Raw genomic sequence first — 23,472 nt, 5'->3', positions numbered from 1 at the left:
GTGCAGGCTGGATTGCTCTCTTGTCCCCCTGTGAAGAGAAGTCACCACTGTAGCTGGAGGAAGCTGAACCCTTCTGGATACGGTCGGAATGAAAGCACATCTGGTATTGTTGCATGGCGGAGGAAAAGTTTCCGTGCTGTAGACGCTTCCTACGTGAAACGGAGCGGTGTCGTAACACGACTGCTCCCCGCCTTTTAGCAGCTGCGACGGTCGCTCTGGACCACGATGAACGTGGCTTCCTGCTTCACTTTGGACCAACAAGAGCCTACGGCTTTCTACGAAAATCAATGTAGACGGGAGCGCCCTTTTCCCTCAGCCACACTTACTTTACCTGCACCCAAAAGTCACACCCAACTCCCCGCTGTCACGCATGTCGTCACAGGCTACAGCTCGGATTCCCTGGTCGTCTAGCACGTAACTCCTTCCTTGGGTGGCTCGGCAGATAGCACACAGTGTTGCTACCCTTTGAGAAAAATTATTTCCTTTACTTCCACTTTACAGTAGCTATGAACGGTCCGGCGAACTCTGCGGGACTTAAGGCACGCATGGCGCACCGCATACAGGACACGGGCACTACTAGGAGTGTTCTTGGACCCGTCACGCGAGGGAGAAATATCTGGAGAACCCACGGTATCCCATCGGTAGCGCAATGGGGGGAACAGCTACGTAACGAAGGAAAATATTTATGCAGCCATGTCCGTACCACCCAAGTCATTCATGCAAATACCACCCGGAAATCTTCAGGCAGCTCCAGCGGCCAACTCTCTCAGAGCGCGAGAGGATGCTCTTCCGTTGTGCGCGAATATCGCATGCACTTTGTTGGTCTAGAAAGCAAGAGCTTGCGAACGGGCCGAAGAATGGTCATTTCTCCGTAGTCTTGTTCGTGCACCTACACAACTACGGTGTGTCGCCAGTGCGATTATGCGTATAAAAATTATTTCCTAACGGCGGCTTTTTGTTCCATCCTTTCCGCCTACACCGCCGTCGCCGCCCGAGCGGACACGCAGCGGTGTGGCATTCTCATTCCTCGAGTGCGACTACCGGCGTTCTCCTCGTAACGTGTGAGCCGAGGAGTCTGGAGATTTTCTTCTATTGTATCCATTGTTTTGTGAATTCGTAGTTTGAACAAAGATGTTGCGGACTTCTCTGCTACTCCGCTTTGCCGGAGCGCCGACGGTCAGGTCGTTTACACGGGGAGCGGTGCTGTCTGTATCGCGCCCAGCTCGTGGACCGGGGAGTCCGTCTCCGTCAACTCCGGCTACGTATTCTGCCATTTCTCGTGCGTCCACGCCTTCTCTCGCACAGTCAGGAATAGCTTTCAGAGAATCGGTCCCAGACAAAGTCTATCGATGGCTAGACATCACCGGATTCCTCACACGGTGGAACAACCGCAAGGAGTGGCTCCTGGACTTACCCCCGTTCGGTCGACAGGGAACTCCACTAGTCACCGAATTCGAGAGGAAACAAGAAATGTTCGTCAGCTTGAACGCCCTCGTAATTTCAATTTTCGCGCTGTATCTTGGGGTGAAAGGGATGAGCCACCTGAGCTACAAGGGGCCGACACCGTCGTACGAAGGCTTCCCAGGGGTAGATGGCCGGAAAAAGGATTTTACGATGATGAGTCGTTTGTGGTTCATTGAGCCCAAAGAACGCTGCAAGGAGTGCAGGTGGCTTGACCTGGAATGCAAGAAGGAATGCTTTGCGCAACTGAAGGCAGAAGGCCATCGCCTGACGGTGAACGGAGGAAATCCTCTATCCGTTCCACGAGGAAAATTGGAGCCACCGCATTTCCACTGAAAACAACTGAACGCGTGTTTGTGTCACATGGCGTTTTGTGCGATCCATGTGCCTGGTGTGTGTGTGTCTGACTTCGTATTGTTACAACTGATTCCTTCTGATATTTTATGCACGGATCGAAAGCCGGAGGGCGAGTTCTTTTTACAGCAGGCACGCCCGAGCTACAGAAAACAAGGACGCCTATGCGCGCCACTTTTGTTAAGTTGAAGTGGATTGGTCCCTTTCGATCGAATGCAACGTGGAAAAACTGGTTCCTGGGCGTCCAGGAAAGATTTGTGCAAAAATAAAAAAGACCGCGATTGCGCGAAGACACGAGAATGTCTTTGAATCGACTTAGGAGCACGGTTGCCTTTCCAGGTACGTCACCGAAGGTTGACAGATTCTTCAGTTCGTCATGAACTGAAGGAGTAGGGATGCTCTACGATTCCGCTGTCATCCTGAGTCTCCAGTGGACACACAGAAAGTCCCAAAAAGCGAAGAGCGCACCAAGGGTTGTTCGGTTAGCTCCGCCAGTAGCTCCTTTTCTTAAGCGAAAAAGGAAATAGTTTTCTGTTGCGTGTTCCCGTAGAGCCAATGCTAAAATTTTTTTACATATCCCTCTTGGATCCAAATTCGAGGTGCGGAACAAGCACGTATTAATAAACTCGCGCTCAAGCCGAATCAGCCATCTTTTTTAGAAATAGACTTAAGCAGAGAGATGGAGAGGAAAAGTCGTACCACCTCAGGGCGCATCAGGGAAACTTACACCAGAGATCTCCCGTGTACCGCGTGTTGTTTGCGCTGCGAAGGTCGGGTGCCAACCACTGAGCAGATACAGTGGAGGAGCTTTCTGTCAGTTGGCTCTTCTTAAGGTCCTCTGTGCTCAGGTCCGTGCTTGGATATTGCATAGACAGTTGTTCAGGTACTATTTGCAGAACTGATGGGACACCTGTGTGCACGCTCTGCAACGACGATAATGTAGAACACTCCTGTCACTATCTAACCATAGTCTCCTACGGAGACGAAGAACCCCAGTAGAACCCGCAACGCTCCCAGTTCCATGCGGCACATAGGCCCACCGTCTGCCAAGCGCGTTCCAAACGCATTCCCCATTCCGGAGTTTTTGCACACGACAGGCCCATCTCATGCTGGCACCTAGACGAGAACGCTGTCCTTAAGAAAAAACTGCTACTGTGGAGCCGGCACTGGGATGTGTCGCCGGTGCACGGCCGTTGGAACCAGCGAAACGCCAAGAAGTCACGGCTTGTCCGGAGAAGGCGTTAAGGGCCGACGGTGCGGCAAGCCTGCCTTCAGCTGTTAAGATTAGCATACGCTATGCGGGCCACAGCGTTAAAACCGAAAGCGATTTGCAGTCCTTGGGAGCCAGCCCCTACAGCGCGGAAGCTTCGTATACTTTTCGAAGGCTACAACCTGCAGAGTGTTTTTAACAATCGGTTCTGATACGGTTACCGTACCGCCAGCAGAGCGGAAAAACACCGAAGACAAGGCATTGAGGATACGAAGTTCAGAAGTAGCTAGGATGCCACACAATACGAGGGAGCTCAATGGAGACAGGCTCGGTGGCGCTCCGTGCGTTGCGGAGAGAAAGAAGCATGCACATATCCATAAATATATCCCACTTTGCAACTACTTTTTTGAAACCAATAAAATATTACCGAGCGACCTGCTTCCAGTGGCGACTTCCTGAGCTCAGTCCGAGCTGACAACGTTGACGCCCGTTTCGCCTCCCGACCCAAACTCAGAGTTCGACCATTCCCCGAGAAACCAATCAATGAAAACTTCTTTAGGGTCAACACAAGTGACGTCGTGGGAAAGGACGTTGAGAGCCTGAATGATCGGCTTCTTCTCACGGTGGAATTCGGAAAAGTTGAACACGAAATTCTCCTCCTTATCGAACACTCTGGCTTTGGACTCTTCAACGCACGCCTTTATCTTCTCGAGGAAGGTCTTCTTGTCTTCCCGAAATCTGGCGGACACAAGACACACATCCGAGCGGAAACACTTATGTATGGACACTCCGAACGAAAAAATCGCAGAGAAATGAAAACGACAATGCATCTCCTGACACTTCAAAACGGCCAAGAGGGTAACTGTGGCCTGCTAAACTGCCGCCTGAGGCTGCCAAGCTTCCGTTTCCGTAACGCCTCTGATCAGTCAACGGGACGATATCCGGCGGTTTGCTCGGAAGCCATGATCGGACACAAAATAGAAAACTGATTAAGAAAATCCGTGACTCCCTTCTGTGTACAGACCGGGCGAGCAAACAAGAATCTCTCACACCTAGCTTCCAAAAGAAGAGGAGAAACACCACGTATCGTACACGTCCATTCACATATTAGAGGTACGCGCCTAACTAACTGACGATTTCGGCGGCACGTATAGTGTTGAGCGGGCTGGGCATATTAAATGAGTTTGAACGTCCCGGCGTTGAATGACGAAGCTAATGTACGCACATAACCGCAAAGCAAAAGACATCTTTGGTATCATTCTGGACGCGACGTGAAACACGCGTCTACGCTTAAATAAAGACCGAAGGCCCCGAACGTCAAAAAGAGTGTCGCCCGCAACGGAACGGCTGAGCATGTTTGCATGGGAATAGAGGAGTAAATCCTACGTTTTTGCTGCTTCCGGGTTTAGCCAAGCGTCCTCCGCGTCCGTCCCTTTGAGAAACTCTCGCTTGTAGAAGATGCTTTTCAGATACAAAAGAAGCATGGGCAAATAGTCTTTGTCGGGGCGCCAGCTCGAAAACTGAGGCTGAGGGTTCGGGAATACGAAGGCGAGAGGAGACGCAAGACAACCACAAGCAAACTAGGCAGATAAAGACCGGTCGGAAACAGAATGTTTTCCATGGGATGTTGACGAAACGGATAGGGTGTCCACAGGGAAAGATAACTGTCAAGTGCAATAGCGACGAGTTCATTAATACAGCGGTGGATATTGAACCTGCCGAACGCGATGAACTGATGAGCATTAAACCCTTCCAGATTACAAGAGTTTCTTCTTTCTGGCCACCCACGTTCTCACGGATCGGCATTACCTTCGGAATCTCTGCACCGTAAAACCGCTTTTCCTTCCGCGTACCTTGATATTGAGGGTGCTGGTTTCAGGATCGACAAGCGGATGAAAGACCCGAGAGACAAACACGATGCTAGGAGGATCGGCTGGGTATCCGGCGGTAACCTGGATTTTGAATTTGAAGATGCCACCCTGATAGACGCCATGTCGTAGCAGAATCACTCCGTCCCATACTGAGGAAAAGAGAAGTGACAGAAACATGAATTTTCCCGTTTTTCTCTCGACAGGTTCAAAGCTTCTCCGTAAGTGGCCCCACTGGAAGTGTTCAAGGAAACAGATCACTGTTTCCCCTACTTACCCCCGAAAAACGGTAGTTGTCCGGCACCCGCAGCTCGCCTTCCATTTATCTAGTCACTCAAGACTCAAACCGAGACAAAAAACTGCTCCTTCAGCCAGCACCTCCGACTCCTGCAGTCAGCATCCCACGCTTTCACGAGATTGGATGGTCCTCGGAGCTACAGATAGTACACTTCACCTTTCACGAGGGGCGAATTAACATTCTACAGTTCCTTTGGTGGATGCGCTTTACACTTCGCAGATGTCCCGCATCATATAAAGACGCGAGATCCACAGTGCTTCTATACGCTGAAGTGTCCGTGCCAAACAAAGACAGTCAAGATCTACACCAGTATTCCCCAGCCGTATACTTAACATGAGGAGGCGCAAACTACGCATTCGCATTGCACAGACTCTCCGGTAATTTACAGAGACTAGGCAGTAGCCACCAGAACTCACCTCGAAGATTGTCAAATGATGGAATACAGTACACACCCTCAGGTGAGTTCTGAGACGTTTGAGAACTGGAAAAACACACGCCACACCGACAAGACAGTTTCCGGAGACGACGTCCCGCCGACGATCAAAGGCTGGGTCCGCTGGTGACAGGTTACGGAGAATTTGGAAGAAACGCCTCGAAACCCAGTGCTCCAGGCCGTAATGAAAAATGCTACCGAGTCAAAGAATTTTGAAATATCGGGAAAAGGTGTTTTCGAGGAGTCCCCATTTTACCGTGCTTAATAGTTGGACTGTTTGAGACTTATCAGCCCTCGTTTTGTTTCCCAGATTCGCCTTCTGCCACTGGTGGTCAGTTGTGCGCTCGCCAAGTCAAGTCACACGAGAAAATCAAACCGTCCACTAAAAGCTGCCACATTTTTATCCCTTCTTCACCAGTGCGGAAGCTTCGGGGTGCCCACAAACGCATTCGAAGAAAGCGCTTGGAGAGCCGATCTGTGTAACACATGCTTCATCAACTTCACATGCTCACGGAGACCTTTACCTCCTCTGCTACTCCCTAGACGATACCGTTTCTTCCATGTCCAATAAACTGGCAGGGGGTCTGGGTTGCGATCGGGTCCGCGCGATCACGTGCCCACGGGGCCATCGGAAAACTAAATAAAGGAGATGCTACGTTTGTACATACGCGTAGCAATAAACCCGATAGAGTGCATGCTCATACGTGCTCGAGAGCATTCAGTATTCCCATCAGCACACAAAGGTGCGTCTCGTGGACAGTTCCACCATCTCATTCCTGATACCTCAAGTTTTCTCGTTGACGAGATCTACAGAAGACAAACGCACATGGGAGCGTTCCACGTAGCGAGTGGCATAGAGAGAATCACTTACTATTCGATCAACAGAGAATATAGTTCCACATTCTTTTCAATGATATCCCTATCTGCTGGGACAGCGGTGCCGTCTTCGTCGACGCCAGCTAGGGTGCGGAACGGGATGGGAATAATAGTTCTCTGTAGACGACGGACGTCGATTTGCCCAGTGGAAGGATGCGCAGCCATGCTCTCGCTGACGAGGAGCCTACTCTTGCCCATGTCCTCGATTTTGATCCGTGAGTGCATCGAAGTCACGGGACTATCAGCGGTCGCCATGGTGAATAGCAAGTCTCGGAGGGACGAGGAGAGGACGAAAGCGATTGCCTTCAGCGGTCTGACATGACCTTGCCTTCCTCTTGCGTCTCCCTTTTCCCGGCGCCACTAAGAAAATTTTCAGACTAGATCGATATCAAGGGCAAAGTGGAAAAGGGTCGTGCCTGCCTGGCATGACACGACAGTCCCGGATACCGGAGTAGCAGAAAGGCGAAAAAAGATGCTCTGGAGTCGCCCCTTTTCCTACGACAGACAAATGCGCGAAAGAGGCTGCTGACGTGCTACAACATTCCGGAACGCGTGGCAGCGAGAAGCGGTAGTACCTCCACAGGTTCCAGGCACTAAATACCATTTCTTGCTTGGACAGGAATAAGGCCGACAGCCAAACATCCACAAGTCCAGCGCCTTCTTTCTTTGTAGATTGAGCGCGATGGACAGAGGAGAGCGTATATAGTGGGATGGTTGTGACAGAGACTTTTGCCTTAACGACGAAGCCCCAGCTTGCTGTCAAGACCAAGCGAGGTGAGGTCTACTGAAAAAAATATGAACCAGCAAGTTACACATATTCCTATTTTAGCGCCTCCGAAAGGGAGCAGCGACGCAAAAATTCAAATTGAAAAAAAAGTCCCACGCGGCTTCGTTTATTTTTCGTTTGAGGATCGATGCTAGCCTCTCGTGGTTTACTCTCGAGAAACTGGCTGCGCGTTGCATATTCGCGATATAGGATATGCTCGCGACGCATGCAGGCGTTCAGGCTAAGGCCTCGGCCGAACGGACGAAGGGCCAGTGAAAAGGCAGTGTTGTTTGGAACCCGTTGATGAGATGCGCTTTTTGCGTAGCAAAGGAAAACCCCAAAACGCATCTGTATCCGTTTTCATCATTCTCTCTGTCTCACTTCCTTCTCAAAGTTTGCACCGGAAACGGAAACACAGGGGACGAGCATGCAAGCTGAAGACCGGAAATTGTTGCGTGTGTAATTCACAGATCGAGAACGTCAGAGTTGTCAAGACTCGTTTTGCAAAAACAAGGGCGCTCCAGAGTCACGGATTAGCACTGGGGGCTCACGCTCAATCGGAAGTGCATTCGGCGGCTTCACCACTTCCACTTGCCAACTTTTGCTCCTGGTGAACCTCGTTCTGACACTTGCGCGGTTTTCAGAGACCCTCAGACTTGGTCGAAGCTGAGGCTCTGTTCAACTGTCCTGGCGAGTCTCTGCTTCGTCAGGAGTTTCTCAAGCGGAGATGGAACGTTGCCTGAATGCGAAACATTCATGTTGACTGATGGAATTCCATCGAGAGGGCGCCGCGGGGCCGGGCGGCGAGGACAGGGAGGTAGCTCCCGGTTGATGGCGGCGCCCTTGGTTGCAGGAGGCGAGCGTAACGGCTCAACGGCAGACTGGATCAATGGAATGGTTACGGCCATATTACAGCATAACGGAGAGCTGTTCTCCGATTTGATTCGTGAACGCGAAAGGCTGATACCAGACAACGAAATAAGGAACATGCCAGAAGTAAGGAGCGGGCGGGACTGCACAGCGGATACACATGTGTATCCATGTGTGCTTGCATATTTGTTTGTGTGGTTAGTTCGGTGTATCTCTACGTTGCAACGTGCATGCACGTCCTTCCGCCGACGAACCATTTGCTGTGTTACACTGGGGAGTGCCAAAAATTTAACTGCCTCGGGTGCTTTGGTGGTGTGATGAACTCAGGCAGTTATGAGTGCAATTCCTCATAACAAACTGAGGGAGGCAGGCCTTTTGAAAGGAGGCGATTCCCTTTACAAAAAGCTACTTCAGGAGTTCCTGCGTCTACGTCAACTTCAATCGCGCCATCCAGTCCGATGGAACGAGGTCGTCAAGCAATGCATCGCATTGCTCGACATTTATATCGACCTTTATGTGGATCCCAATTTGGAGTCCTGCGGGTGGCTCGTCCCTGGGCTCGCAGCCTTGTGCAGCATCATGAATAAAGCCGCGTATGCAGCTGACAACTCTCAAGATGAAACTGCAGATTTCATGGACGACGACGATGTCCCAGAAGATGAAGAAACGCAGAACAAATACACCAAGGAAGTTCTCAATGCCATTCGACCGAAACTGGGGAAGGTTAGGGGTGACGAGGAACGGCACGGCGCCTATATAGTTCTTCTGGGACAGTCAATCAAACGATGCCTGCAGCTCGGCAACATGCAGATGGCCGCTGGCTTCCTGAAACTGTGTGATTCGAAGTAAGAGGTGACACGCCGCGTCGTCAGATGCTTTGCGCAAGTGCCACGGTTACTTTAGCTTTTGAAGAAATACAATTATGTTGGTGTGGTTTTCGTAGGCAAATCAATTTTTCTCGCGTTCCGCGCGGCCCAATCGTCAACTTTCGGTACTATCTTGGCAAGTTGTACATGCAGCAGGAGCAGTTTGAACAGGTGCGTCTGTCGTAAACGTCGAAGTCGTCCCCACTACTACGCTGAGCTTGACTGGAATCATTTCTCACATCTGAAAAATCTCCGCTCTTCGTGTTCTGACGCGCCTGTCGATCTGGTGGTGTCCAGGCTGAAGCGGAGCTGGTATGGGCATTCACACATTGCCCGGAGGCGAATCACAATGTACGAAGGTAAGTCGTTTGCAACCCTCGTGACCACAAAGCGTATACCATTTGTTAGTTTTGCTATCTGTCTCTGGTGCCAGTTATTTTGTGTTGTTCAACGCAGGAACATCTTGGAGTGTTTAATCCCTGTGCGTCTGCGCATGGGAAAAGTCCCGCCCCTGGAACTGCTGAGGAAGTACAGGTAGGGATGTGTCAACTATACCATTAGATTCAGTCACACAAAGCAGACGAGAGAGGGGACTCCGAAGCTTAGGGTGAATGTGTTGTTTATCGTCGTGTACGCTTGCGATCCGTCGTCAGGATGGAGCACTATGTGCAGATTATCTCTTCCATGAAAACAGGAAACGTGTCAAGTTTTGACAAAGCCATGGTACGCTTGAATTGTAATCGGATGTGAAAATTAACTGAACAGACCCTGCTCGTCGATACGAGAACCAATAGGACACGCATTATGGTTGACGTAGCTAGCACGATTTGCAAAAGCACACTGTACAGATGTAGCGGACTGCGATAAATCAAGTCTGTATGACAGCAGTAGTGCGTACACAACTCGGGTGTGGGTGCAGGCAGATACCGCCACACTTGGTGTTTTAATGGAATCTGTTAGTGTTGACTTACGCCGGCACCACTTGTCAATCGGAGACCAGAAGTGCTGCCATGGTACACGCATGTAATCCCTACTAGCGAATGATGCGACTGGCGGGAACCGATCCGACTTGCTTGGCAATATGGACTTTGTCATGCGCCTTTATTCGATTGACATGGTGCCTCACGCCCGGCTTTGGTACTGTGTTCTTCGCAGGAGATCCACGAACGAATTCTGATAATTCATGGTACAATTCTCTGTGTTGAAAGGATCAAGTTCATCGTGTACAGGACGCTAATGAAGCATGTGTAAGCGGCGCTAATCCTCTAGAGAATATCCTGTCTCAATATAACAGCGCTGCAGACTTACTTGGAGCAAATCCATGTCGTGTAGGCTTTTTGTTCGCAGCAAGGAGTGGTGGTTACGGAGTGGACTCGCATCGAAGCCTAACATAGTACCGATAGCTGCTTTTTCAGCGGCGCTGAAATGGCAAAGCGACAGCCTCTTCGACGATGATGAAGTAAGAGAGTCAGTAACCTTCAGAGAAGCCACAGGAACTGGCAAATATACTGACTTGATCCCTTTCTCCGTGGCTTCATGTCACAGCTCATACACGTTCTTTTCTTCCTTGTATGCTGCAGATGGCGTGTATCAGCGCAAACCTCATTCGAATGGGATACATCAAGGTGAGTCATGGTTTCTTTCGTGCACGTTCCGTGGCTGATGAAAGACACTTTTAGACTTTATAGCTGTGATGTGAAGATCGCTAATCTCTCATGATTGCCGGTATCTCGCGTCTCATGTCCTGAATTATAGGGTTACATCTCTTGGGAGCACATGGTGATCGTGTTTAGCAACCAAAACCCATTCCCAAGCCTGAAAACTATGCGGCCGAGTTAGACCAACGGGGAATCTGTCACTTCGTTAATAGGATACTACGCGCAAGAACTCCGTCATTCAGGTCAAGATTTCAAAACGTTAAAGCTGTTTTTCAACTAAATACTCGGTTACACTGGAACTTGCATTCCTCTGTTTCTGCGGCATTCAAACCCTTGACGAGCGCATTGGGAACACCTTTGACGTCTTCTGCTCCTTCACTTGTCGTACAGCAAAAGTGACACGCCTCCAGTGCGCAGGTGGGGTCCTCCTATAAAAACGTCATCTGTGGTTCCTTGACTATTGCGTACTGTAATGCTTACCTTCGTACAGTGACTGAATGCATCGCCGTTTGCATCTGTGCACTGTTGTAGTTTGCCGATAAAGTTGGTTTGAAGACGGTCAGCTGTCTCTTCATTTTTAAGGCATTCGACGAGGCAAATATCCTCTTCTCCATCACCGACTAGTGCGGTGTGGTATTGGCAGCATCGCTCGCAGAACTTGCTGGTGCACTCGATCTGCTGAACACCTGTCTTGTTTGGGGCCATTGTGGCACATGCATCTCGGCGTTGCAACAAGTGGACCGATTCTGGGCACAGTCCCCTGCACAGGCAGGTGTCATGCAAGAAACGAACACGCATTGTGCTATTCACTCACCATGGTTTTTTGTTCTTGAATTCATTCACGTTCGTTGCCTCTTCAATGCTTTCGGGAGGCGACAGAGAAAGATGATCAAAGGCGTGGTGGTCGCAGTTTGCGCTCAACAGCCCAACTTGTCCATGATTGCCTTCATCGGGAAGCGTCGTCTTTAGGGCTTCTTGGTGACCATCACCAGCCGTCAAAAGTACCACAGCTACGGGGCCATGAAATTGAAGCTCCATCCTATTCCACTGTCCAGTATGTGGCTTGATAGCCTTGCTTGCGAGTGTTTCCTTGATGCCGTTCTCCATCCGTGACAGTTTCATTCTGAAATGAGAATTGTTTTCACCGAGGTGAGGATGCCCCAAAGAAATTCACGTACTGCGAGCCCGTCACTTCCACACTGTGGTAACGGTCTGGGGATTGAAAGCGGAAAATAGCGCCGACAATGCTATCGGGGCATGCGTGGTAGAAGTCAAATGAGAAGTTCCCGTCTTTGCCTGGTGTTCACCGATGCCTCACTGCATCTATTAGTCACACTAGTTCAGTGCATTTACATAGTTTTGGCGATTTTAGAACAACAGTTGAGGGGGAGGAATCGTCAACGTCCAGAGCCTGAGGCTGGAGAACCCTTTTTCTGCCTGCCACATGCGCCTGCTCGACATGTAACGTGATACATCTTACAAACGCCAGACACGGGTGGAGCCATACCTTGTACTGCCAAAGAGCCTTCATAGCGCCGCCGGTAAATGCCGGCACCTCGTAGAGTGCTTCTGGCCGTTCAAGATACATCTCTGTGAAGCGGGCACATCGCGGAGGAAGAGGCGGCGCTTCCCTAGAGATATGGGAGCACGCCTTCGCCTTGATGCGGACGTTGTCGAAAAACACGCCGCCATCCATTCCAGAGGAATACAGACCGAGAGAGCCGGAGAGGAAACGTTCGTCTAAGACACTGGGGCAGCCAACAGCGTTCGAACAAAATTATTATTCAGCATTTGAATAGCCTCGTACCTAAAAATATTTTGCAGGCTGCCGTTTCCTTCACCGAAGCACACCTTAATATGTCCGTGCGTTGTTTCGATCCTGACGCGGTACCATTTTCCATCCTCATATCCCCCATCAAAGCGTTGAGCGATAATGATTGCGTCCCCGTTGTCGATGCGCAGCAGACGTTTGTAGCCTCTCTCCTTATTGGCTTCGAACATGAACATGTTGTTCGGATCTCTCATGCGGAAAGACACTCCGACGCTTCCAGAGCCAACAGCCTGTTTGGGCAGTGGTGTCCGTAAGTAAATATGCAGAAAACGTTCGACTTATGCTTACGTATATGTCAGCATAGGCGACGAAGTCAAAGAATCGATGAGCCTTCAGCATTGCGAATGTGCCGTCTCCATCTTGAGATCCGAGGACTGCCGACGTTTGCACTATAGTGTTTTTGTGACCTGCCACAGCATCTTCAGAGTATCCCCAGCTGCTTGGTCCATTTTTAACCCGGAGGGTGTCGTAGACGGCGAATGTTCGGGAAAATGGCATTGTTTCATAGTTCAATTCGAAGGAAGAAAACCCAGCTTCCTCAAGTCTTTGTTCCTCCGCTCTTTCTAGCTCCACATAAAGCTCCTCCAGGTTGTTAAAGTAGCGGCCCGCTTCCGCCATAATCTTAGTCATAAGATCTTCGCCGGCGACGTACCTGTAATACACATTGATTCAAATCCCTACCACAAAAAGCCGATGAGAACCAGATGGTTACAGCTCTTCAGTCCGAGTTGCTTGCTTCCTTTGTAGCACCTCAGCCGGTTTCAGGTATTTCTTCACTTCACGAATAGCTTCCGCTGCTTGAGTTTGAGCTGCGAAGACCGCTGCCGGGTCAACTCCATGGATCGCATCTGGAGCAGACAGTAAAGAAAAGAAAACGTTTGTGTGAGTATGTTCACCCACCCATTTCCTGCAACATCTGCCGAATGACAAGAGCAAGGGAAGGATCCAGCATAACATTTTCCTGTTTCTCGTTGGGCGTTTCGGCAGCCTCGACTTCAGATTCTAAGTTAACAGACGATGTCAGCTCGAGAAATGACGATGCTGGCGCTGCGAATTCTTCGATCGGGCAATCCTGAGTCAAAAACAAAATTATGGAACACGGAGTCGAAGTGAAAAGCATCGGCGAGGCTGACCTTGGCGACTGGTCCAACGCGAATGCTTCGGAAAGCAACACCTCGAGAGCGGCTGGGAAGCTCTCCGCGAAGGGCCTCTCCCGTCACAAGATTAACTAACTCCGCCTTGTTCGGCGTATTTAGCGCAAGTGATTTAATTCCGTTCCGAGTTGACCCCTCGTAGGACTCCCTTGGTGACTCGAGGGAAATGCTCACAACACCTCCCGACTTGATTACACCTGCGTGAATAGCTGCCCGGCACACGGAACTAGAGTCCGAGTACACACCTCCGGTGCCATAGACGGGCAGGGTTGAATGTTCCTCGCATCCCGGTGGACATTCAACTACCACGTTTGTCTGTACGGCGTTCATATCTAATCACAACTCTGCAGCATCTCAGAAAGAACTCGATGCTTACGTTTATGGTTCCCCTGAACGCTTCGTGTTCCTCCGCGGTAGCGTCACACGGGATATCCACATGAGGCCTGCGTCGCTGGGCAGTAATCTTTCCCACGCTATTAAGAGGGGTTTACAACTTACAGGACGTCCTCGCCTTCCATCGCATTCGTAGAACACACAATGGCGGCGATATCCGAAAGACCCATGTCAAAATACGACGTATTTTTCCCGGTAAGTCCAACACCTGTATGAGAGGTTGTTTGTGGCCCTCGCTCACCCGTCGCGCGTTCAGAAATACCTGCGGCAGGCGTCATGCGTCCGAGCTCGACGCTCAGCGAAGACTGGGACATAAGCAAGGCCGTGAGGTCGGTGCTACCCGAATGCAAGTCCTGAAGACAGCTGCCTTCAGCAGCAACTTTTAAACCGATCCACCTTTTCTGTGCTTACTCTGAAACTGCCGGTGCAGCGGTCGTTCAGGCATCCGTAGTCATATGCTAGAGGAACCACACCGGAGTCACTGTATCCTATGGAGGCCGCCGTTTGTGGTAACCTGTATCTGTTCTCACCGGACAATCTTTTACCTATGAGTCCAATGGCATCTTTCACGGCTTGGAGGTGATCAGCCGACCGGAGCACAAGTGGCTCTAACCCCACCTCCGCACAGCGCAGACGGAGACTTCCCAAAGAATTAACTTTGTCATTAATGTTCCCTGCTGGCTTAGCTCCCGGTGCTCCATGCCAGAAGAACACTGAAGTGGCTGTCTTCATATCGCAGTATACGCGTAGAGGCTCCGGTGCACACCTCGGTAAGACCCTGCAAGAAATTACATCAGCGTACGTGCTCGTCCAATGGTAAGACGTTTACTAACCAGTAGAAGCCGGATGCTGCTGATGGATCTTGGCTCTTCACAGCATAGCAGTCCTCAGCAGGGTAGCTTGCCGAATCACCTGGTCCGATTGATGCATACTTTATTGGAGACCTTCCCGATGTGTAATCCGTGCTGGTATCTCACCGGGGGCCAACTCCGAATGAATCGGTTGTTTAGACGTTTGAATCTCCATAAAGTAGTCGTGCTGCCCTACTATTGAAGCGGACTCTGATTTCGATTTGTCAATCCGTTGCTCATACTCCTGCTTTTGGGACAAGCAGGCCTTTGTATGAGGAAGAGCACTGTACAGCTCTTGTGCCTTCTTGTCCAAGGCCTCAGTTCTGTCAAGGACATCATCATCAATAGACGATATCTTGTCAGCGAATGTTGGATCAAATGCAGATGTTGACTCGACAAAATACTTGTCCCTAGCATCCGCCGAGTTTGCTGCCTCCCTGCAGTCACCGACGACTGTCTGAAGCCGGTTTGCGAGCACCTCGACGTCCCTGACTCCGTAGACATATTTCTCTCCAACTTTTCCATTCTTGGAATGCGGCTGTAGAAGAGCTATTCTGATGAACTGCGCATCGCTGCCTGCAAAAACTTCCAGTGTGGAATTTGACGGATTAGCCATGTTGCTTGCTAGCTCGCTGAAAAAAGGGGAATTAAGTCGCGTTGCCGTTGTCCAACCGAGGAGTTTGCCGTTACCTGAATGTGGTTCCGTCGAGGCTACTGTCAACTCGGTAGGCCAGAGCGGGGTACTCCCAGTCGATGCGAACACCAGAAACTCTTGCAGGCTTTCCTGATACCATGATAGATGGCAAACAGCAAGTTATGACGCTTTATAAATCCTGCCTACCCAAGTTGATGTCGAAATCCACTGGATGAGGATTCGCATCGCCGAACGCCCCGGAAGCCCAATAGGTTGTTGGATCGCTGTCGACAGCCTTCGATGGGCTATGCGTGGAATCGGCCACACTGGCACAAGTCACTGTCGCTCCGAAGGACTTCGCAATGTCTCCTACACCGGCTTGGTTGCCATGGACATCTTTCTGAGTTAAACAGAAGTAGCCAGATTTCTGCAAACGGAGTTGCGAATTGGGTTCAACAGTCCAGCTGGAACGTCCGTCGGCCTCCTCTAGCGCATGCAGGCAATCAATTAGCACTACATTGCCGCCTTCTGCTCAGACAGAGATGTTCCTCGGAAGCAAAACTGTGTGTCTCAATGACACGGCATATCTTACCCGCCGTATTCCCGTCCTGAAGTGTCAGGCACTTGGGAGGCTTGCTCCTGGCTGCGATGAACTGCTGGTTCGCATTTGTCCTCCACAATTCCTGAGGGTGCCGAAATCGGATATAACCCCATATTACGATTAGCAACTCAGCGACATACTCGTCCATCACCAGCGGCAAACGCACTTGCGCAGCTATCGAGTATCACTGCTGCTCCGTCTTGATTGTACAAGCCGCCTTCTACCTGGGTTCGGGACTCACGTGCGAGCTTTTTCTGTTCATAATACTGATGTCATAAACTACCTGCAGGCACATTTCGCCATCTTGGTTGGTGATGCCCGAAACTAACATTGCCAAAGGTTCCCCAGCGCTTAGAGGAACCACTTCGTTGATGCCGAAAAAGTCGTGGATTGCTTTGCGCATGGATATCGTCACTATCTTTGCAGTATGAGGGTGGTCGAACAACATCTCTTCGTTAAAGGAAACTGCAGAAAGGTCAACCATTTATTTTTTTTTTCGGTTTAATCTTGATCAGATGTGAATCTGTGCTGACCGTCGTTACTCGGCGTCCGTTTGTATGGCATTGCTACGGACCAGTTTACTCCGTCAGGGGACACAGAGACTTGTACCTCCTACCAGAAAAGAAGGTGGTTGATGGTTTCAGAGGTGTTTGATTCTGTGAACTCACCTCCGGCGAGTACGCCCATCTCACTCGGAGTCCCTTGAGGTATGCAGGACTCTCGAAGGATCCTGTCCACGTGACTGAGGAAGGAACTATTACACACCAGCTGTTTTCAGAATGGTCAATGTGCTGCTGATACCTGCCTCATCGTCAGAATGGTGACCCGAGCTAGACCAATAGCCTGCTCCAGCCTGAATCGCTCGAAGGGCGTCAAATTCAGGTCCGAAAGTGGAAGACGCTTTGCTGTTGACAAATTTATACACGTTCTCCTGCGCGAAACACACAGGGACCGAAACGGCCAGAACCAATAACGAGACAAGTAAGATTCTGTGTATTCCCATTGTTGCGAATCTTTTTACACTGTCGACCATCGTCCTGGTTTTTGCAGGACAGTTCCAACAGAGCCTTGTTATAGCGGAAAGGGATTGAAGACGGCTTCTGCGGGAGAATGGCGACCGGCCCTCTGCTGTACGTACACAGTGCAGTACTGAAGCGCGCAGATACGGAGTAGTGACGCTGTGGGAGTGACAGCCGGTTTATCCGTTAGAAACTTGCTGCTGTCCGCCCGCCTACAGCAGGAATGTGTTTCGCTTTCTGTGAAAAACTGCGTGCGAACGAGCACGCTTCTGTGTCGCCCTCTAGATCGCATCGAGGGCTGCTATACAGAAACCCTTAGTGTTGCTGTGTGAAGAAGGATCAGCTGTCTTCTATGCGAAGTTGTGAGCTGTCGTTAGCACGGGAATTGTGCAGATCCGGCGCCATGTTGCTAATTGATGAAAAAGGAATAAGGTTCTCCCACAACCACGGCTTCGATCTTCCTCAAAATCCTACCAGCCATATACACGCAATGGAGCACGGTGGTGGGCCACCGTGGTGTCTCTAGGCCGTTTCAGTTGCACTTCACCGAGCAGACTTCCCTCTGTTGCAATCATCAAGGTTGAATACACTATAGAGAAGCATTTATACGAAACAGTGAAGCTACCGAGGTTTGCAGACCGGCACGCACGATTAAAACTCTTTGGATAGACAATTTCGGTGCTTCAACAACCAAGGTGGTCTCCCGTGCGCACTTGGGGGGCAGGGCCGCTCAGCAGGGTTGACAGTGTCAGCGCGTTGGACTGGGAGCCTGACGGACGGCCAGGAATCGACATCGTCCTACCTCCGCGACATGCGGTGTCTGACATACTTGCTCATTAATTGTCTTGTTTCATTCCATATCCATCTTTCCCTGGTGAAGTTAACACGACGTCTTGCGCTTGTCTCGGCACCGTAGACTGCTCTTTCGGTTTTTATCTCCAGAGATTTCACATCGTTTTTCGACATTACTGCACACGTCTCACCTTAATCATGGAGATGCATCCCCGCAACGCCGGCAGGAAACCACTCCTTGCTCTGGCATTTTTCATGGCAACATCCGTTGCCTCTTCCTACGGTAAGTATGTCTTTTTCATTTTGCAGTCTTAAAAATGTCACATGTTGTTGATGTGACGAAGATGTGTGCAAAATGGTACCCAGTTGCAACGAGACAGCAGCTGTCTCCGGTTAAGACAACGGTGGCCCGGACGGTGTCGTTGAGAGTCCCTGGTGTTGTTCTGTGTCTCTTCTGTGCACTGGAGCGCCACCTATGAATGCACATGCCGGACCTCTGCAGAAAATCTCTGCGCACTTCGCAAAGTATTATAACAGTGTGCAGTTTCATGAAAAAATTTTCGTGGACGTTTGCAGGCCTAGGCGTTCTGGTTTTGAGGTCCCACAGGGCCCATGTGTGTGACTGTCCCTCCGTCAACAATCCCGAGCGTTAAAGAGATTCTGTTTACTAGACAATTTATACTTTGAGTCTTAACCTCTAAGTGCCCGACGAACGTATGTTCTTTCTCTGCCCAGCTGAAGTGCGGCCACATTGAGGAGCGCGGGCGACGTGAGCCTTTGCATCACTGTCCACTGCTTGTCCGTGTGGTACTCAGTTGCTATCGACCATAAGCATACGGATAGCATCTGTAACGCGCGCGCGTGAGCATGTTGTAGGAGGCTGTCATCGTTGAACAACCTAGCATGTTAGCAAGAGCTTTATGGAATATGCGTCCTGTGCGCGTTTTGCGGTACAGGTTTTGTGTCGCCGGGCCTGATCAGGTTTAACTACCGATATGGTACCTGTCCCAACATGTCGGCTGGAGTTTGTGCCACGCCGTCGACGGCATACCTGGGGACTTTGGGGCAACCCGTAGGAATCCTTGCAAATCGCCAAGGACCATTTCGCGGTGTTGGCACCGGTGCCCTCGGCAGCCCCTCTTCTGCGCTTTTCGCTGCCGACGCCGCGGATTCTGATGATCGGCCACTTCTTGAGAGAGTGAAGGACGTTGTTGCTGACCAGCTTGGTGTGGATCGCGCAAGAATCGCTCCTGAGTCAAATTTTATTAAGGTAAGTGTTTGCTGTGAACGGATAATCACTACGACGGATACAAAAAGTTCCTCCCTCTGATATGTAGGTGGATTCCTGATGAACTTCGGGTTTGATTTTTGCGCGTGTCCTGCGTCCACAGGATCTGGATGCAGACAGCTTGGACAGCGTTGAGCTGGTCATGGCATTTGAAGAAAAATTTGGAGTCAGCATTCCCGATGAGGAAGCATCCAAGATCGCCACCGTCCAGGACGCTCTGAGCTACATCGAGAAAGCCAAGTAAGCATCATTTTACTCGCGTCATTTTTGGTGAACCCGTTGTTGACACTTCTAAATCTGTGCTGTCTCAGAAGTTCCACAAAGTTTCCGTGTCGAGATATCCAGAGGGTTGTCCTCTGAACTTTTTGTTGTCGATTCAGGAGCGCGACAGCATGAGAACACCAGGGAAACGTGCGACTGTTATTGGATCCACTGCAAACGGATGTTTTCTGGTAGTCTACCTCAAAGCAAGGTACACTGCTTTACAGACGAAGCCATGATTAGCTAAACATATAGGTTTCTTCTCTCCAACGACTGACGAACAAATCTTCTGCGGCTTTGCGGCGTTCTGAGGAAGACGGTGCCCTAGAAATATGCAGGTGCTGTCCGACGTGCTCGGCTCTCCCGTCCAGCTGCTGCATTCTGAGATTTGTACTAGAACTGGTTGGAGTGCAGTGTCAGCTGTACTCAAAGGCAGGTAGTGTTTCGAACTGAGCTTGCCTGCAAACAGCCGTGAGCATTGGTGTGCTCTCATCTCCGTCTCGTCTCCCATCACTGCCTTCTCCTGGCTCCTTTTCTTCCGGTCTGTTTATGTTTTGTATAGCGCATTCTGCACTAGCGAACCTACAGCTTGTTCGTGATCCTTCTTGCTACGAGCTCGAGTGATAGACTCGTACAAGAAATAAGAGTAGTGCTTTCATTCTCCGGTTTCAGATGACCGTGATGTATTTCTCTTTCCGCATACAAACCATTGCCGTTTTCGTTGCTTATCCCGGTTCTTCTGACCTTTGCGTATATGACGCCCCTATGACGACATATGAACACGCCGGATCTTTTCTGTTATTCTGCGAGATCATGCCAGTGATTGCATGCTCTACTGAGTTAAAAAGACCTGTAACTTTGCTCTCTGTTTTGCCCACACCGGTTCTCCACCGTTTCCCCCGTTACGTGGGATAGACGGGGAAAGACAAACTAGCTGCGTTCTGTTCTTACGAACACCTCTAGAGTAAAAATAAATGGGAGGAAACGGACTGAGAAACTTTCCGCTTCGGACAAGGGAAAGAAACGAGCGATCATGCTCAAATGCTTCTTCCCCTCGTTCGTTCTTCAGCGGCCTCTTTTTCCCGCTGTGAGGCAGGCATTTGACTCAGTGTATGTGAGGGTTTTTTGACAGTGATTACTCTGTAGGAACCGTTGCTTTGCCTAAAGCTTTTACATCTCGCTGTACAGAGTGGTCAGCTTCCTCAACATCTGTGTCTTTAGTTGAGTCCCAATTCCAATTAAGTTTACAAGCCCTGCTAGGCTGGCAGTTAACTCGAGTCAGCTGACTGTTACCGAAAACGTGAGTGCACCAGAACCAACGGAAGTATCAGACACGGATCTCGAGAATTCTGTTTTGAGTCGTAAACATCAAAACCACAAGAGCCTTTTCTAGCGATTGATCTATTGTGGACTAGCTGGAGAACATCTGTACTGCTGCTCACACACAAGCGACTTGCTGCCGCATGAACGAGCGCTCTCCGTAGCCGCTTTTAGAGTAGAAGCTGAAGCCGACTCCGGCCCTCTTCGTACGGTGCGGGGGTCACGCCTCTCGTTTTTCCCGTTCGAAATTACAAAACTGTCTGTGGGAGACTGGGCAAGGTCGACTGCCGCATGTTTTTTCGCGATCTCTATATCTGTATAAATGTAGGACAACGGCGTGGTGCTCAAGGAAATACACGTATTCAGCACAGGCAGTGCTTTCCAGCACCTTGAGCATTGATTATACATCCCGTCTGCGCCAACCTTCCGCTTCTGTGTTCCCCATGACTTGGACAGAGCTATGAAGCACCATTCGGTCGCAGAGCCCCCGATTTGGTATTGGGCGGCGGCGTGCCGCGAGGAAGATCCAGGCGAAGTCGCGTGATCAACGGGGGAAATAGTGCTTGTCTGGACGGTGCCTGCCAAGCGGTTTTCAATTTATGCAGTCGATTATGACCGCAATCGAAAGTGCTCGCCTCTCCCTTTTCCCTCCTTACTCGCGACGGTATAAAACACACTCATGACTGCTTTGCAGCAACGACCTCAATTGTGCTCTGTCGAGCTGACAACACAAGTCATCTATCCCTTCTCCTTTTTCATGGTGGTTTCCTGAAACTGTCTCGTGTTAGAGTTCCTGGTGGACCGACCCAACCCCCCCCCCCCCCCCCATCGGCCACCAGCTGAGTACAAAAGGGATTCAAATGCATGTCCGTATGCATAAACAACTTTATGTAAACGCCGTTTCGATTCCCATCCTAGGTTAGACATTGAAATGATAGAACCGCTATCCAACACGCTGAGGATTGGGAAAGACAACAACATGGGTCAGATGGGACATGAAAACCGACCCGCCGCGTGACGAGTCGGGCGCCTGCGGACTGTCTCCTTCAATGGCTTCTCTGAGAGCTTGGCTCAGTTGCTGTGCCACATCAGGTTCTGCTGTGTCTTCGACTTCCTCAAAGACTGTCGCCGGAGTTGCAGATGTGCCCGACAGGCATCGATGACATTGCACGACCACGGTCGGCACCGAAAACGCTCCGGCTCTGTAGGCAGAACAGCAGCCAGTCGCTGCTACGGGCAACGTGTGGTTCGTGAAGGCCAGCGGCCCCAATGTGGGAATAATATGCGCGAATACAACAGCCCATGACTGGTACCGTCTTCGTGAATGAAAACTGCAATATTTGTGACGCCCTTTTGGCCTGCCAGTGTGCTCTCCAGTCCCCAACAAAACTCTGCAAGTGTGGCTATCTTTCCTACTACTATGCACACGACCCTCGTAAGGTGGCTGAGGGACTCCGGTCAAGAGCTCAAGAAGACGCTACGCAACCCTATCCACTTCAACAGCCTCGATTCCTACCGGCATGCCACCAGCGTCCACTGCATGACTCGGTCACTCGCAGGAGACAGAAGAAGGTCTGTAGACATAATGCCGGTGATCAAGTACGGACAGTCAGACCGTCGACTCCACCCTCGCGCCGACTCGGGGGGTCCGTCCCCGGCAAGGTCACTTTCCGCCTGAAGCCGCGCTTCGACTGACGCCGCCGCCGGAGGGTAAACCAGCTGCACGGTTGCTTCCTTTATGCCACGCAAACAGCAAACCAAGGCACACGTTCTGTGAAACACAAAATTCCATTCACGTACACAGCTATACCTGGTAACTCCCACATATATCTATATGTATATGTAGAGAGAGACAGACGGGGGGCGAAACAGTTAGAACTGTAGAGAGAGACGCATATAAATACGTTGGCGCGAGACCTTGGGATGATGGAAGTGGTTAGAGATACACAGAAACATGCGCTTGATTTAACAGGCCGCTCTCGTTTTTGGATGGGGGGTTGATGGAACCGTTGGAAGAGGCCTCTGAACAGCGGCATTCGGTCGACGCGTGACTGGCACCCTCACACGACGAAACTCGCGCCCAGAAGCGTCGTGAATCCTTCGGAAACGAACTCGAACGAGGGACGATGGGAAGCGAGGGAGAGCGTGGAAGGAGTGCAGACTCGGATTGACACCAGGGGCCGTCGAACGTGGACACAGAGACACCAATCTACAGACAGCCGAAGATCGCCCTCCATGTTGGCCAAGTGTGGCCGCATGCGCGGATACACACAGGAAGCCACAGAGAGTGCACGGGGCGGGAGAAGGGGAAAAGCTTACTTGAGGATCTGCCGTGTTATTTGTGATGGTCGCCCGGAGCGTGAAGGGGACACCAACTGTCGGAGTGGGCGCGTGTGTTACGCGGATTGTCACGGGCGATAGGTCAACGCATGCAGGAAGCAGTGACAGGAGGGAGAAGGGGAACTGAAAAAAACGGAAGGAGGAAAGACAACAAAGGAGACAGAAACGATTTCCGTTGATGCACGCAATGCACGCAGTGCGCCCCTACGCAAGACTGCAGAGAAAGCAACAGCCGCGTGTTCCCGTCTCGGAAGGGGAATCTTCTTTGAGCCGACCCTCGTCACCTTCCATGCTCTCCTTCAAGGAAAGGAGACCGGGCGGGGGGGGG

General features: G+C 50.7%; 6 protein-coding genes across 6 annotated transcripts in view; 3 read left to right on the top strand and 3 right to left on the bottom strand.

The window, feature by feature from the left end:
* Positions 1-1,131: 1,131 nt before the first annotated feature.
* NCLIV_024030 (conserved hypothetical protein) lies at positions 1,132-1,797 on the top strand (the record flags this gene model as incomplete). Its single annotated transcript, XM_003882597.1, has 1 exon — positions 1,132-1,797. The coding sequence occupies one exon, from the start codon at positions 1,132-1,134 to the stop codon at positions 1,795-1,797; it is 666 nt and encodes a 221-aa protein (XP_003882646.1).
* A 1,689-nt stretch (positions 1,798-3,486) lies between these two features.
* Positions 3,487-6,755, bottom strand: NCLIV_0240 (ubiquitin-conjugating enzyme domain-containing protein; the record flags this gene model as incomplete). The annotated part of the gene is made up of 5 exons (XM_003882596.1): positions 3,487-3,763; positions 4,412-4,551; positions 4,879-5,045; positions 5,608-5,672; positions 6,496-6,755. The coding sequence occupies 5 exons, from the start codon at positions 6,753-6,755 to the stop codon at positions 3,487-3,489; spliced, it is 909 nt and encodes a 302-aa protein (XP_003882645.1).
* A 1,277-nt stretch (positions 6,756-8,032) lies between these two features.
* On the top strand, positions 8,033-11,284 carry NCLIV_024010 (hypothetical protein; the record flags this gene model as incomplete). Its single annotated transcript, XM_003882595.1, has 10 exons — positions 8,033-8,083; positions 8,464-8,981; positions 9,080-9,173; positions 9,300-9,361; positions 9,459-9,536; positions 9,656-9,725; positions 10,158-10,249; positions 10,350-10,461; positions 10,583-10,627; positions 11,192-11,284. The coding sequence occupies 10 exons, from the start codon at positions 8,033-8,035 to the stop codon at positions 11,282-11,284; spliced, it is 1,215 nt and encodes a 404-aa protein (XP_003882644.1).
* A 415-nt stretch (positions 11,285-11,699) lies between these two features.
* Positions 11,700-17,937, bottom strand: NCLIV_024000 (hypothetical protein; the record flags this gene model as incomplete). Its single annotated transcript, XM_003882594.1, has 14 exons — positions 11,700-11,783; positions 12,168-12,408; positions 12,468-12,721; positions 12,780-13,143; positions 13,204-13,339; positions 13,392-13,563; positions 13,625-13,854; positions 14,584-14,646; positions 15,016-15,521; positions 15,580-15,673; positions 15,731-15,923; positions 16,793-16,866; positions 16,926-17,055; positions 17,857-17,937. 14 exons carry the CDS (start codon positions 17,935-17,937, stop codon positions 11,700-11,702), a joined length of 2,622 nt encoding a protein of 873 aa, XP_003882643.1.
* A 196-nt stretch (positions 17,938-18,133) lies between these two features.
* Positions 18,134-19,619, top strand: NCLIV_023990 (Acyl carrier protein, related; the record flags this gene model as incomplete). The annotated part of the gene is made up of 4 exons (XM_003882593.1): positions 18,134-18,218; positions 18,892-19,205; positions 19,327-19,463; positions 19,604-19,619. 4 exons carry the CDS (start codon positions 18,134-18,136, stop codon positions 19,617-19,619), a joined length of 552 nt encoding a protein of 183 aa, XP_003882642.1.
* Positions 19,620-21,747: 2,128 nt separating this feature from the next.
* Positions 21,748-23,472, bottom strand: part of NCLIV_023980 (conserved hypothetical protein) — a gene marked incomplete at both ends in the record, with an annotated part of 16,581 nt that continues 14,856 nt past the window's right edge. Inside the window, 3 exons of the mRNA XM_003882592.1 lie at positions 21,748-22,006; positions 22,321-22,538; positions 23,124-23,267. Of these exons, the coding sequence (XP_003882641.1) occupies positions 21,748-22,006; positions 22,321-22,538; positions 23,124-23,267 (621 nt within the window). The remainder of the gene's footprint in view (positions 22,007-22,320; positions 22,539-23,123; positions 23,268-23,472) is intronic.

The sequence above is a fragment of the Neospora caninum genome, chromosome VIIb (assembly GCF_000208865.1).
Source record: "Neospora caninum Liverpool complete genome, chromosome VIIb".
NCBI classification, from domain to species: Eukaryota; Apicomplexa; class Conoidasida; order Eucoccidiorida; family Sarcocystidae; genus Neospora; species Neospora caninum.
The sequence above is the reverse complement of the archived record's forward strand: the minus strand, read 5'-3'. Positions and strand labels throughout refer to the sequence as shown.